This window comes from Pantherophis guttatus, chromosome 6, assembly GCF_059756535.1.
Source record: "Pantherophis guttatus breed Tessera chromosome 6, ASM5975653v1, whole genome shotgun sequence".
Classification (NCBI taxonomy): Eukaryota; Metazoa; Chordata; class Lepidosauria; order Squamata; family Colubridae; genus Pantherophis; species Pantherophis guttatus.
The window spans coordinates 6,982,268-6,995,809 of NC_142068.1; the positions used below are offsets into that span (position 1 = coordinate 6,982,268).

At 44.4% G+C, this 13,542-nt stretch overlaps 1 protein-coding gene across 5 annotated transcripts in view; it reads right to left on the minus strand.

The window, feature by feature from the left end:
* Nucleotides 1-1,812: 1,812 nt before the first annotated feature.
* LOC117679762 (cytochrome P450 2J5-like) overlaps nt 1,813-13,542 on the minus strand; it is a 31,858-nt gene continuing 20,128 nt past the window's right edge. For 3 of the 5 annotated variants that reach the window (XM_034441968.3, XM_034441966.3, XM_087872428.1), the window contains 5 exons: nt 10,946-11,122; nt 8,923-9,064; nt 5,953-6,140; nt 2,206-2,347; nt 1,813-2,103 (listed from right to left, as the gene is read on the minus strand). In XM_034441968.3, coding sequence (XP_034297859.1) covers nt 1,919-2,103; nt 2,206-2,347; nt 5,953-6,140; nt 8,923-9,064; nt 10,946-11,122 — 834 coding nt within the window. In that variant the 3' untranslated portion in view covers nt 1,813-1,918. The remainder of the gene's footprint in view (nt 2,104-2,205; nt 2,348-5,952; nt 6,141-8,922; nt 9,065-10,945; nt 11,123-13,542) is intronic. The other 2 variants (XM_060682889.2, XM_087872427.1) reach the window with 1 other exon arrangement.

A 13,542-nucleotide genomic window follows, 5' to 3' on the forward strand; every position in this document is an offset into this window, starting at 1 on the left:
TTAGAATCATCCACAAATTTGGTAAGTTTCCCTTTTATTCCCTCATCTAAGTCGTTTATGAAGATATTGAAGAGTACTGGGCCTAAGAAAATATACAAAATATGTTAAGCTAGAGATGTAAACAATATGATGATTGTTATTATTATGACCATTAAGATTATTACACTTAATATTACTATTATATTTTTATTAGAAGATATGTTAAGGGGGAGAAATGAATAGGTTTATTATGCTCAATACTACTATTGTAAGATTATTGTTGTTAGTTGCAAAGTTGTGTCCGACCCATCACAACCCCTTGGACAACATTCCTCCAGGTCTTCCTCTGGAGTCCATTTAAGCTCACACCTACTGCTTCAGTGACTCCATCCAGCCACCTCGTTCTCTGTCGTCCCCTTCTTTTGCACTCAATCTTTCCCAGCATTAGGCTCTTCTCATTAGGTGGCCAAAGTATTTGAGTTTCCTCTTCAGGATCTGGCCTTCTAAAGAGCAGTCAGGGTTGATCTCCTCTAGGACTGACCGGTTTGACCGCCTTGCAGTCCAAGGGACTCGCAGGAGTCTTCTCCAGCACCAGAGTTCAAAGGCCTCAATTCTTTGGCGCTCAGCCTTTCTTATGGTCCAACTTTCACAGCCATACATTGCAACTGGGAAAACCATAGCCTTGACTATACACACTTTCGTTGGCAGGGTGATGTCTCTGCTTTTTAGTATGCTGTCTAGATTTGCCATAGCTTTCCTCCCCAGGAGCATATGTCTTTTAATTTCTTGGCTGCAGTCCCTATCTGCGATGATCTTGGAGCCCAGGAAAATAAAATATGTAACTACCTCCATTTCTTCCCCAACTATTTGCCAGGAATTGAGAGGGCCAGATGCCATGATCTTAGTTTTCTTAATATTGAGTTTCAAGCCAACTTTTGCACTCTCCTTCTTCACCCGCATCAAGAGGCTCTTCAGTTCCTCTTCACTTTCTGCCATTAGAGTGGTATCATCTGCATATCTGAGGTTGTTGATATTTCTCCCGGCAATCTTAATACCAATTTTTGATTCATCTAGACCCGCCTTTCTTATGATGTGCTCTTCATATAAATTAAATAGGCAGGGTGACAGTATACAGCCTTGCTGGACTCCTTTCCCAATTTTGACCCAATCAGTGGTTCCATGTCCAGTTCTCACTGTTGCTTCTTGACCTGCATATAGGTTTCTCAAGAGACAAATAAAATGGTCTGGTACCATCTTAAAAACTTGCCACAATTTGTTGTGATCCACACAATCAAAGGCTTTAGCATAGTCAATGAAGCAGAAGTAGATGTTTTTTGGAACTCCCCAGCTTTCTCCATTACCCAGCATATGTTGGCAATTTGATCTCTAGTTCCTCTGCCTCTTCAAAATCCTCGATTAGAGAATTAATAATAATATAATGAATATTGTTGTAAATTCTGATTGCTATTGCACAGAGATATTTGTACCCAGATGACACACTGTTTAATGGAACATGGAATGTTTATATTAAGAAAAAATAATAAAAAAATTATATATATAAAAAAAGATTAGTGGGCATAAGATGAAACCTTGTGGTACCCCACTGCTTACTTCCCTCCATATCGATGTAGACTACACTGAGAGCATATGAAACCAAAGACAAATTCCTTGTGTGTTCAATCACACTTGGCCAATAAAGAATTCTATTCTATTCTATTCTATTCTATTCTATTCTATTCTATTCTATTCTATTCTATTCTATTCTATTCTATTCATATTGTTCACACACGAACCACTGGTTGAACTGGTGAAGTATGTCTGTGAACTCAGCAATAGGCTAAAAAAGTTTTAATCTACAATAAATGAAAGAAAAAGAATAAATTAAGTGAAGAGACATATAGGAAACAGTTTTATGCTTTCTATGGTGTTTTTTTAAAGTTTAAGCCTGTGTGGGAATAGCACACAATTTGTAAGGGCGTGGGTGCATTATCATCTTTGCAACAGGTTCTTCGCTGAGTTCTTTCACTCCTTCAGGCAACCGGAAGCTGAAGGCCCTCAACAGGCTGGTCAGAAAGATGAAGACCTCAATTCTTGCCAGCTGCTGTCCCACACAGACACGTAGACCTGTGGATGAGATAAAGCATGCATAAAGGGGGTCATAACGTGTTCTCAAGAGTATAAATGAAATAATAAATGAGTAAGCTGCTTTGGGGCTCAAGGATTTACCCATTCCGAAGGGCAGAAACTCTTCTCGATCAATGAACTTCCCATCCTTATCTAAAAAATGATTTGGATTGAACTTTTCAGGTGTCTCCCATTGTTCAGGATCAAGAAGGACAGAGTGCAGGTCTGGGACAATAATGGTCCCCTGTTTTAAAAAAAGAAATGATTAAACAGAACAGTTTCATAAAGGAAAGAGGCAAAGAAGTTCAAAGTTTTTTGAAGGAGGGGACCAAGAAACATGGCTAATACATGACTACAGTTCTGATCTCAAGTTCACCCCTAAACTCTTATCATCTTCCTAGGATAAAAACAAAATGTTTATGGTTGTAACTTTAAAATCAGAGAAGTGTTTGGATTTAAACCCATAATTCATCCTGTTGTGGCTCTCTGGCAGCCAGCAGAGCTGGCAGCAGAGTCGGACAGTGAGGAGGTTAGGGAGGAACATGGGCCAGTCCTGGAAGTTGGAGAAAGCTCGGACAAGGGCTCTGCATCGGAGGCAGAGAGGGAGCTAGACAGCAGCGAGACAGAGGAATAGCTGGAGCCTGTTCCCAGTGTGCACATGCACAGAGCTTCCAGAAGACAAGAACAACTAATAAAGCAGGGTCAACTTGGGAGTAAAGCCACACCTTGGAGGTGACTGGCCCATCCCACAAAAGAGGAGCAAAAAGGGAGCGGATTTTTGCAGGAAACAATTTGTTCGTTCGGTCGTTTCAAGAGTCGGAAGATCTGTCCATGAATCCCAGAGACTCTGTGCCAAGTTTTGCCTGCACTGCATTTGGAAACTAGTTATCTGGCAACTTTCCACGTGAGATAAGGTCTGTGTTGGTAAATATTCCTCTGGAAGACTGTTTGCCAGGCCTTGCTGACTGTGAATGAAAGGAATTTATAGTCGTGTAAATAAAAGGGGTTTTGCTGGGACCAAAACTCTGCTTCCTGCATTTTAAGGGAGCCTAGGTCAGAGCACATCCCTCAAAAAGTTTTGCTATTCTTGCTTATTCAGTTTTGCGTGACTAATTGGCACTTCCTAAATAGAGACCTTCCAAGTGGCCTATCCTCTTTTTCCTTCCATGTTTATTTATTTATTTATTTATTGGTTCGATTTATATGCCGCCCTTTTCCGGAGACTCAGGGTGACTTACAATGCATTAAGCAATAGCCTTTATACTTTTGTATATAATAATAATAATAATAATAATAATAATAATAATAATAATAATAATAATAATAATAATAATAATAATTTTATTTCAATGCGCAACGAAACACCCGGAGGTCGGAGATCTTACGTATTTCCAGGGGCAGTTCATTCCACAGGGCTGGGGCTCCCACAGAGAAGGCCCTCCCCCTGGGTGTCACCAGCCGACATAACTTGGCTGATGGCACCCTGAGGAGACCCTCTCTGTGGGAGCGGACTGGTCGGTGGGAGGCTATTGGTGGCAGGAGACGGTCTCGGAGATACCCGGGTCCTATGCCATGGAGCGCTTTAAAGGTGGTAACCAACACCCTGAATCGCACCCGGAAGACCACTGGGAGCCAGTGCAGCTCGCGCAGGAGGGGTGTCACGCGGGCACAACGAGTTGCGCCCATAACCACCCGCACGGCCGCATTCTGGACCAGTTGGAGCCTCCGAGTGCTCTTCAAGGGGAGCCCCATGTAGAGAGCATTACAATAGTCCAGCCGGGAGGTGACAAGGGCATGAGTGACTGTGCGCAAGGCATCCCGGTCCAGAAAGGGCTGCAACTGGCGGATCAGGCGAACCTGATAAAAGGCCCCCCTGGCCACGGCCGTCATATGCTCTTCTAAAGACAGCCGTGTGTCCAGGATGACACCCAGATTGCGAGCCCTCTCTGTGGGGGGCAAAGATTCACCCCCAATAGTCAGCGATGGCACCTGCTGACTATATCGGGACGCCGGCAGCCACAGCCACTCGGTCTTGGACGGGTTGAGTCTGAGCCTGTTCCTCCCCATCTAGACCCGCACGGCCTCCAGGCAGCGAGACATCACATCAAGGGCATCGTTGGGGTGGTCTGGGGTGGAGATGTACAGCTGGGTATCATCAGCATACAGATGACACTTCACCCCAAAACCACGGATGATCTCACCCAGCGGCTTCACATAAATGTGAACAGAAGGGGTGAGAGGACCGACCCTTGTGGCACTCCCCATGTGAGACGCCTTGAGGTCGACCTCTGCCCCCCTGCCAACACGAACTGCGAGCGGTCGGAGAGGAAGGAGGAGAACCACCGCAGAACGGTGCCCCCTATTCCTAACCCTCTCAACCGCTGCAGCATGATACCATGGTCGATGGTATCAAAAGCCGCTGAGAGATCTAATAGGACTAGGACAGAGGAGCAACCCCTGTCCCGAGCCCTCCAGAGATCATCCACCAACACGACCAATGCCGTTTCTGTGCTGTGCCCCTGCCTGAAGCCCGACTGGCACAGGTCTAGATAGATAGCTTCATCCAGGTGCCTGGGCAGTTGTCGTGCCACCACACTCTCAACAACCTTCGCCACAAAACGAAGGTGGAGAACGGACGGTAGTTAGCTAATTCAGCCGGGTCCAGGGAAGGCTTCTTGAGGAGGGGCCTCACTACCACCTCTTTCAAGGTGGCGGGAAAGACACCCTCACTCAGAGAAGCAGTTATAATCCCCTGGAGCCAGCCTCGTGTAACCTCCCGGGAGGCCAGTACCAACCAGGAGGGACACGGGTCCAGTAAACATGTGGCAGCACTAATCCTACCCAGAACCCTGTCCACATCCTCGGGAGCCACAGGATCAAACTCCTCCCAGATAATATTCTCAAGACCTGCCCTTGTCTCCTTCCCTGGACTCATCCAATTGGAGTCCAAGCCATCCCGAATCCGAGCGACTTTATCATGCAGGAATTGCACAAAATCCTCAGCACGCCCCTGCAAGGGATCTTCCCGCACTCCCCCCGAAGAAGGGAGTGGGTCACCCTAAACAGGGCGGCTGGGCGGTTCTCTGCAGATGCGATAAGAGTGGAAAAATTGTTAGATTTCGCTGCTTTTATCGCCACTAGGTAGGTCTTGATATAAGACCTCACCTGTGTCCAGATTGATTAGTCCTCCAAATGCTCTCTAGGAGTTTTTTTCGACGCTTCATCTCTCTCAGCTCCTCGGAGAACCAAGGAGCCAATTGAGATTGGCATCGGGTCAGAGGCCGCAAAGGCACAACAGTTTCATTGGACATGCATTAAGAAATTATTGAGATACCTAAAATACACTAAACACATGAAGTTATTTTTAGGACCAACACATACTGATTATGCAGAATTAAGTTGTTATGCAGATTCTGATTGGGCAAGTGATAAGAAATCACATAAAAGTACTTCAGGTTATATGATGTTCTTAAATGGATGTCCTGTTTATTGGCAAGTACGTAAACAGAATTTTGTTTCTTGTTATTAATTTTGTTTCTTGTTATTATTGTTTCTTGTTATTTGTTTCTTGTTACTAAGCAGGTATATACCTGCTTAGTAGGACTTTTGGCCCCCCCCAAGTGGTGTCTTTTTTATACAAAGTCAGCTTATTGCCCCCACAATCCGGGTCCTCATTTTACCGACCTCGGAAGGATGGAAGGCTGAGTCAACCTTGAACCTGGTGAAATTCAAACTTGCAGTAATTGCAGGCAGCTGGCAGCTAAGTGCTATTTAACAGCACTTTAGTCCACCGCTCCACCAGGCTCCTTATGTTGGGCTACTGCAATGCAGCCTGAACACGTTTCCCACCTTTGGAATGTGATATCCCCTCATCGTCACATCCTTTGTGCTTTGCCTGGGAATCCCGTATAGCAAGATATATTTTACACGCTGCATTTCATGAATCACGGCATTGGTGTAGGGCAGCTTCTTCCGATCCTGGTAGGAAATTGAGCCCGAGGAACCAAACACATCTTCAATCTCTTTCTGGACTTTGTCTAGAAAACAATGATGGAAACAGAAATTTCATGTTCAATATTGTGTTTTTTTATTCCTTTGTTCATTTAGTCATTCATTTCCCAATTTTAATCCTCAGAAGTAGCAATCAATCCTTTATTTGGTCACAGACCAGAGTTAAAAATTAAAACTTTTAAAACAATTAAACAGAACAAGACATAATATTATATTACAACTTACGGTGAGATCATCAACTCAGTGTGCACCAGTGGTGGGTTCCTCCTGGTTCAGTCCGGTTCGGCCGAGCCGGTAGTGGTGATGATATGATGTCACTGAACCGGTTCTCCCCCCTCCCACCCTCCCACCCCCCCACATTATTCTTACCTTTTATTTGGTCCCACCCCCAATCTATTGCTGCCTCCTGAGTCCCAGCTGATGACTAGAGGGAAAAAAACTGTTTAAATTCTTGCCGCAGGGCTTCAAAGGGCCGTCCTACAGCTGATCAGTGTTAAGAGCAAACAAATGAGTCGGGTCGTAAGTGCGAGGACTGGTCGTAAGTGCGAGGACCTTCCAGAAATGACTCTGACCAGCTAGCCATGCCCACCTAGTCACATGACCTCCAAGCCACACCCAGAAAATAAGCCATGCCCACAGAACTGGTAGTAAAAAAATTTAGAACCCACCCCTGGTGTGCACATGTATGACCTCTCCTGCAGTAGCTCCATTGGTTGATGATTTGCTTCCGGGTGCAATTCAAGGTGCTAGTTGTCACCTTCAAAGCCCTTCATGGCTTGGGACCAGGTTATCTGAGGGACCGTCTCTTGCTGGTCAAATCTACCTGATACATCAGAGCGGGGAGGTAGGGAATGTTGTGGGTCCCATCCCTGAGGGAGATACACCTGGTAGGGCCCAGAGGAAGGGTCTTCTCTGTGGTGACGCCCTCTCTCTGGAACATCATTCCCCCAGAGATTAGAACGGCCCCCAGTCTAATTCTCTTATAGAAGGCGCCGAAGATCTGGTTCTGCCAGTGGGCCTGGGGAACCCAGAGCGGGATGGAGCCCATTAATTGGCTCATGTGATCTGCTGTTGCTGGGGGTGGGGTGTGTGTGATTTTATTACATTAATTTATTTGATTTTTTTTTATTAGTCTTATAAGTTTTACTGTTTTTAAATGTGGTTTTATATCTTGTAAGCCACTTTGAATTGCCATGGGCGAATAGGCGGCAATAAAAATTCAATAAATAAATAAAAATAAAATCAAGAGGTGGCCTAATTTAACCTTTTTACACAAGAGTTTAGCTACATTCAAAGAAACTGTGTCATCCTGATCCAATACCGTATTTCCCTTAAAATAAGACATGTCTGGATAATAAGCCCATGTTGTGATCCAGGCCCACGTAGTTGATATTAAATGCAAACAGTTCCAAAAAAAACAACAACAGATTTTATTAAAACAGCTGAGAATTAACTCATTCTCAGCATATTCTAATGAAATGAAAGCAAAGTCCTTAAAACACCAGTCTTTAGTTTATCTCTGACCTTGGGATAATTAGGCAAACTGCCAAAAGCTTTTCTTGGCAACAGTTCAGGAACAGAAGAAATAACTACAGTCAAACAAAAAGCAATTCTCTCAATGATTGCTTTCCGGCAGGGCCGTTGCTGGTCTTTTAAGCCTTATGGCTTAAAAAGCATCTCGCTCCTCTGCCTCCCCACCCCTCCCCACCTGCCACTCCCCCTCGCCAGCTGAGATTGGCAAGCCTGATTTGGGAAGCTGAACATGCTGCTGCTGCCCAGGAGGAGAAGAACGTCAGAAATGGGGTCTCTTGCAGCGCCTCCTCTCTTTCTTCTCCCGAGTGGCAGCGGTGCGTCCGGCTCACCGAATCTGGCCTGCTAATTTCGGGCAGCAGCGGCTCTGACCTGATCCTCGCCAGCAATGCTGTGGGCAAGAACCGGTTCTGTTTCATGGCTGCGCAAACAGCCCACACCGGCCACTGCTTGGAGCTCCGGTGCCAGTACCCCTCCCCCAGGTCGACGGGGCTAGGTCTCGCAAGAGTTTGTTTGTGGCCACCACTAAGAGAAGAGGTATGCGAGCTAGGGTTTGCGGGAGCGGCCTCCGCGAGGCCATTCTGGGTGGATGGCAAGTGTGCGTGGGGCATATTCCCCTACCACCCCCCCCTCACCTTGCCTCCTCACCTCACGCTGTTTGCACGGGAAGCAAATTAAAAGCTGCTATGATTGCTGGAGGCAGTGGCCTGAGTGGCACTGGCGAAGCAGCTGGTCGGCACTCTGGCACCAGTTCCCCTGCAGCAGGCCAATGTTTAGGGGCCTCCTGTACCTCAAAAATAATAGGACCCCCCAATAATAAGGCCAAGGCCATATTTCAGGGGTCAAAAGAAAATAAGACCCTGTCTTATTTTGGGGAAAACATGGTAGTAGCACCTGTGCATAACAGAGATGAGCACTTCCCAGAATATATTACCAGGTAAGGAGTTAAAAAAGGAGTGCAGAATCCTTATAGACTGGAGGGAATAATATAACTGTAGTTTCAGTGGCCCATTGTCCACCGGGGCACAATGGCAGCTCATAAAGTGTAAAGATCAAGGTTTCTCCTGTCCAGTCATGTCTGACTCTAGGGGGCAGGCTCATCCCCATTTCTTAGTCAAAGGAGCCAGCCATGTCTGAAGACATTTCACGTAGGAAAATTACTATGTAGATTCAGTTCATCATTCAACAGGCCTTAATATTTCAAATACCTTCAAATAATTCTTCTGTGTTCTAGAACCTGAGACTGACCCTTGTTCCCACAGCCCAGATTTCGCTCACCTTGGATGTCGGGATGATTTGTCAAGAGAAGCAGTGCCCACATCAGAGTAGCCAAGGTTGTGTCTGTTCCAGCAGTAAAGAAATCAAAAATACACTGAGCCAGGTTCTCTTCACTGTAGGTAGAGTCGGGGTCATTCCTGCTCTGATGTTTAAAATGGAAAATGAAAATTATAATTAATTCTATGTACCTTTCCTGTGGTTGTTATTGTTTTTGGGTTTCTGGGGGTTATTCTAGACTCACAACTCCATGGCAGCCATGACTAAGAGAATCTTTGTGCAACTTCTTGTGGTGCCTTTTCCTGGATCATGAGGCCCATACAGTCACTCATGCCCTTGTTATCTCTTGGTTGGATTATTGCAACATGCTCTACATAGGGCTACCCTTGAAGAGTATTTGGAAGCGATAACTGATGTAGAATGCAGTGTGTCAGCCCTGGAAGCCATCTTTTCTTTGCAGCTTCTGGTCTGCCACATTTAGACCCTGGGAAATTGGGAGGAGGGATTACAAGAAGTCGGTGGAGAATTAGCCATAACAACATTCCTTTCTCTGGGAGTCAAGGACATTCGGCCTGCACCTGGATGGGAGTTACTGGGGGATTGTCTCCAGTGGGACGATGAGATGATTGGACCACGTGATGGATTTGTGGGTGCAGGGGATGGATCTCTGACTTTCTTTTGGGTGTGGAAAAGCTGGAACTTTCTGGTTCGGGTTTTCCCAGATGTGTCAATATGACTTCTCTAATAAATTGGAACTTTGAGAAATTGCATAAGCTGCCCAGAATCTCTCTAACAGTGAGATGGGAGACATATAAATTTAATAAATAAATGTTATACTGAAGAGACCATGATAGAAAGTAAAGTTTCAAAAACCTTTAAATAATTCCTCTGTGTTTTAGAATCTGAGACTGGCCCTTGTTCCCACAGCCCAGATTTCTTTTGTTGAAGCTGTTACTTGGAATGCTGACCTTAACCCGAATCTGCCTTCAAAACTCTAACCAGCTTCCCAAGCTCCAGGGTGCTGTCCAGGATCCTGAGCCCCGAGTGCCAACCGGCTACCCAGGTGGCATGAAGACTCAGGGAACATGAAGGAGAAGGCGACGACTGAAGAGGGAGCTACCAGTACCTGTTCAAAGGTCCACATTAAGACCATCTACTCCCCTTCTGAGAGTGTGGTGTGAGCAGAGGAGGCCGCCGAAGCAGAACGCTGCCAACTCAGCAGATCACTCAGCTGGACCCCTCCCAGTGGGAGAAGCTTCTGCCACCGGTGATCCCGGGAGACAGAAGCCGAGCTAGTGCCACCCGAATACAGGATGGGAACCAGCCCAATGAATCCAGTCCAGACCCCTGAGTTGAGAGAGCTAAGAATCACTGGGATCTGAGAACTCCCGGAAGTGGGTCCTGCCACCGCCATCACGGAGTAAAATATGAAGCAGCATTGAATATAAAGGTGGAAAATACATCTTAATATATTTAAGAATGAGGAACAGTATTAAGAAAACTGTGTATCATGAGTGTGATGCCCAGACAAATGGTAAACTCAAGACTGATGGTATCAAAGAGCCTTGATAGTACAGTGGTTTAGTGCACCCTGTCATTAACACAGCTGCCTGCAATTTCTGCTGGTTCGAATCTCGCCAAGGCTCAAGGTTGACTCAGCCTTCCATCCTTTCTAAGGTAGGTGAAATGAGGACCCAGTTTGTGGGGGCAATAAGCTGACTTTGTATAAAATATACAAAAGAATGAAGGCTATTGCTTAATGCATTGTAGGCCGCCCTGAGTCTCCGGAGAAGGGCGGCATATAAATCAAATTAAAAAAAAAAAAGTAAATAAAGTGACCCAGTTCAGATAATGGGCTCTTACTTCTGATTGTGATGCACTACCGAATTACCATGCCTTGTGACTGTAGAGAAACTAAGATTGTGTGAAATGGTGAACATGGTGCTAAGGCAATTCAAATCAATAAGTTACTTCTAAAAAACTAATAATCCCTTGCCCGTGTATTTGAACTACAATAAACCCAAACCTTCTCCATCTGAAGAAGATAGTAATCAATGAAATCTTGTGGCTCGTGCAGACAGTGAGATTCCTTGTGTTTCTCTATTTCCTGCTTTGCAAACGCAAGCATAATATCCATAGAAGCCAGGGCTTTCTTGTGAGGGCCTGGGAGGTACTTCATTAATTGTGGGAACAAATCATACACCTAACAGAAAGAGAAGAGGAAAGGTTATTGATTTCCCACCACAAGTGAAGCAGGGAAGGGTCAAACACATCATAAGTCATGAGTCTCTGTGTGTCCACCATAGTATCCAATGAGAACTTGTCACTTGCTCTACTTCAGGTTATGATGAGATGTTTGTTTATTTATTTATTTATTTATTTATTTATTTATTTATTTATTTATTTATTTATTTTTAATTTGATTTATATGCCGCCCTTCTCCGGAGACTCAGGGCGGCTGACAGTGCGTTAAGCAATAGCCTTCATCCTTTTGTATATTTATACAAAGTCAGCTTATTGCCCCCACAAACTGGGTCCTCATTTAACCTACCTTAGAAAGGATGGAAGGCTGAGTCAACCTTGAGCCTTGGAGAGATTCGAACCAGCAGTAAATTGCAGGCAGCTGTGTTAATAACAGGGTGCTTTAAACCACTGTAGTACCAAGGCTATTTATTTATTTATTTATTTATTTATTTATTTATTTATTTATTTATTTATTTATTTAATTTGTATACCGCCCTTCTCCCAGAGGGGACTCAGGGCGGTGAACAGCCAAAATTAAAAAACATACAAATACAAAAGTTAAGATAATTAAAAAAGAATTAAATCATTAGCTTCCCAATTTAAAACCCCCAAATCCATAAAATTTAAAATCCCAATTAAAAACCATTTAGGTTAGGCCGGCTTGTGGAATAAAAACGTCTTCAGGGCTTTACGGAAGGTACGGAGGTCTGGGATCAATCGTATTCCAGGAGGCAGCTCGTTCCACAGGGCGGGTGCCCCCACAGAGAAGGCCCCCCCCTGGGGGCCGCCAGCCGACATTGCCTGACCGACGGCATCCTGAGGAGGCCCTCTCTGTTCGAGCGAATTGGCCGGTGGGAGGTTATCGGTAGCAGCAGGCGGTCTCGCAAATATCCTGGCCCTAAGCCATGGAGCGCTTTAAAGATGAGAACCAACACCTTAAAGCACACCCGGAAGACCACCGGGAGCCAATGCAGCTCGCGCAGGAGAGGTGTTGACAAGTATATCACAAGTTGATAAGGTGTTATCATTGTTAACAAGGTGTTGACAAGTATATCACAAGGCTACATTCTAGGTCTTGCATTATTCTCTCTCTCTCTCTTTCTGAAAGGACAAAAAATTATGGGTGGCTGTAAGGATAAGAAAACATCTTAGAGAACAGGAGAATTTTGAAAGGAACACATGCAAAATCTTACATACGGGTAGGAAAAATCAAAGGGATATAAACACATATGGGAGATGGTACATGTGAAAATGATCTAGCTGTCCTGTTGGATCATTAGCTGACCATAAGTCAGCAATGTGATGGAGCTCAACAATGACTTGAAAAAATTATATTCATGACTCTTCCTCAAAGTTATGACTGCTGCACCATTCTATGGTCTCAATATTACAATTTGGGAGCTTGGCAACTGGCTTCCATTTATGACTGGTTGCAGCCTCCTGAATTCACTTTATACTTTACAACTTGCCCCATGCTAAATAAACAAACACACTTTACAACTTTGCCGTTTTTCAGCAAAAAAACCATGTAATGATTTAAGAGCTGACCAGATGCTACGATGATGTAATACTGGCAATGAGTCAGCAAGGTTTTTGGACTGATATCACTTTAAGAGCCTGTAATAAGAAGAGGCCCTGTTGGGGCATATATATATCCGTGTGTGCATCCATGCTGTAATTGCTGATTGCTGTTTGTTTGAGGTTTGACTAAAGTATGTGTATGTATATATTCTTTGTAGATAAAACCACTATTTAAAATACAATCCTTTGTTAACTTGATTTGCTTCTGGGTTGTCTCAAATTGTCACACTGTGCACACTCTGACAAAACATCACTCAGATAAACTGGATTCAGACTTACAAACATGTGATTCGCTTAATAACTATGCTGACTTGCTTAACAACCATTGTAAAAATAGTTATAATATCAAGTCCAGTCACATGATGGCTCAACTTGCAACCACAATGACTTATGATTGAAATTCCAGGCTCAATTGTGCTCGTAAGTCAAAGACTATCTGCATAGATTTTAGGGTAGATCAGCAGAAATCTAGTATCCAGATCCAGAGAAATAATTCTTCCTCTTTCTTCCTCATTATTCAGACACCACCAGAATATTGCTTCTAGATCTCTACATTATGCTTTAGAAACAGCTTTACAAATTAAAGTGTATTTTGGGAGAGAATAGCTGACATGATAAGGAGGGAGGAAAAACTTAAAAGGAACAATTGGAAGCAGTAGGTATATCCGGCCAGGAGATAAAGAAGCCCATCGGGGGACAAATACATGCCTTATGTATTTGGAGGAATGCCACATACAGTAGAAGAGAGGCAGGATAATTCTGACCTTATATAGGTGACCGTGAGTCATTCTTTAGGAA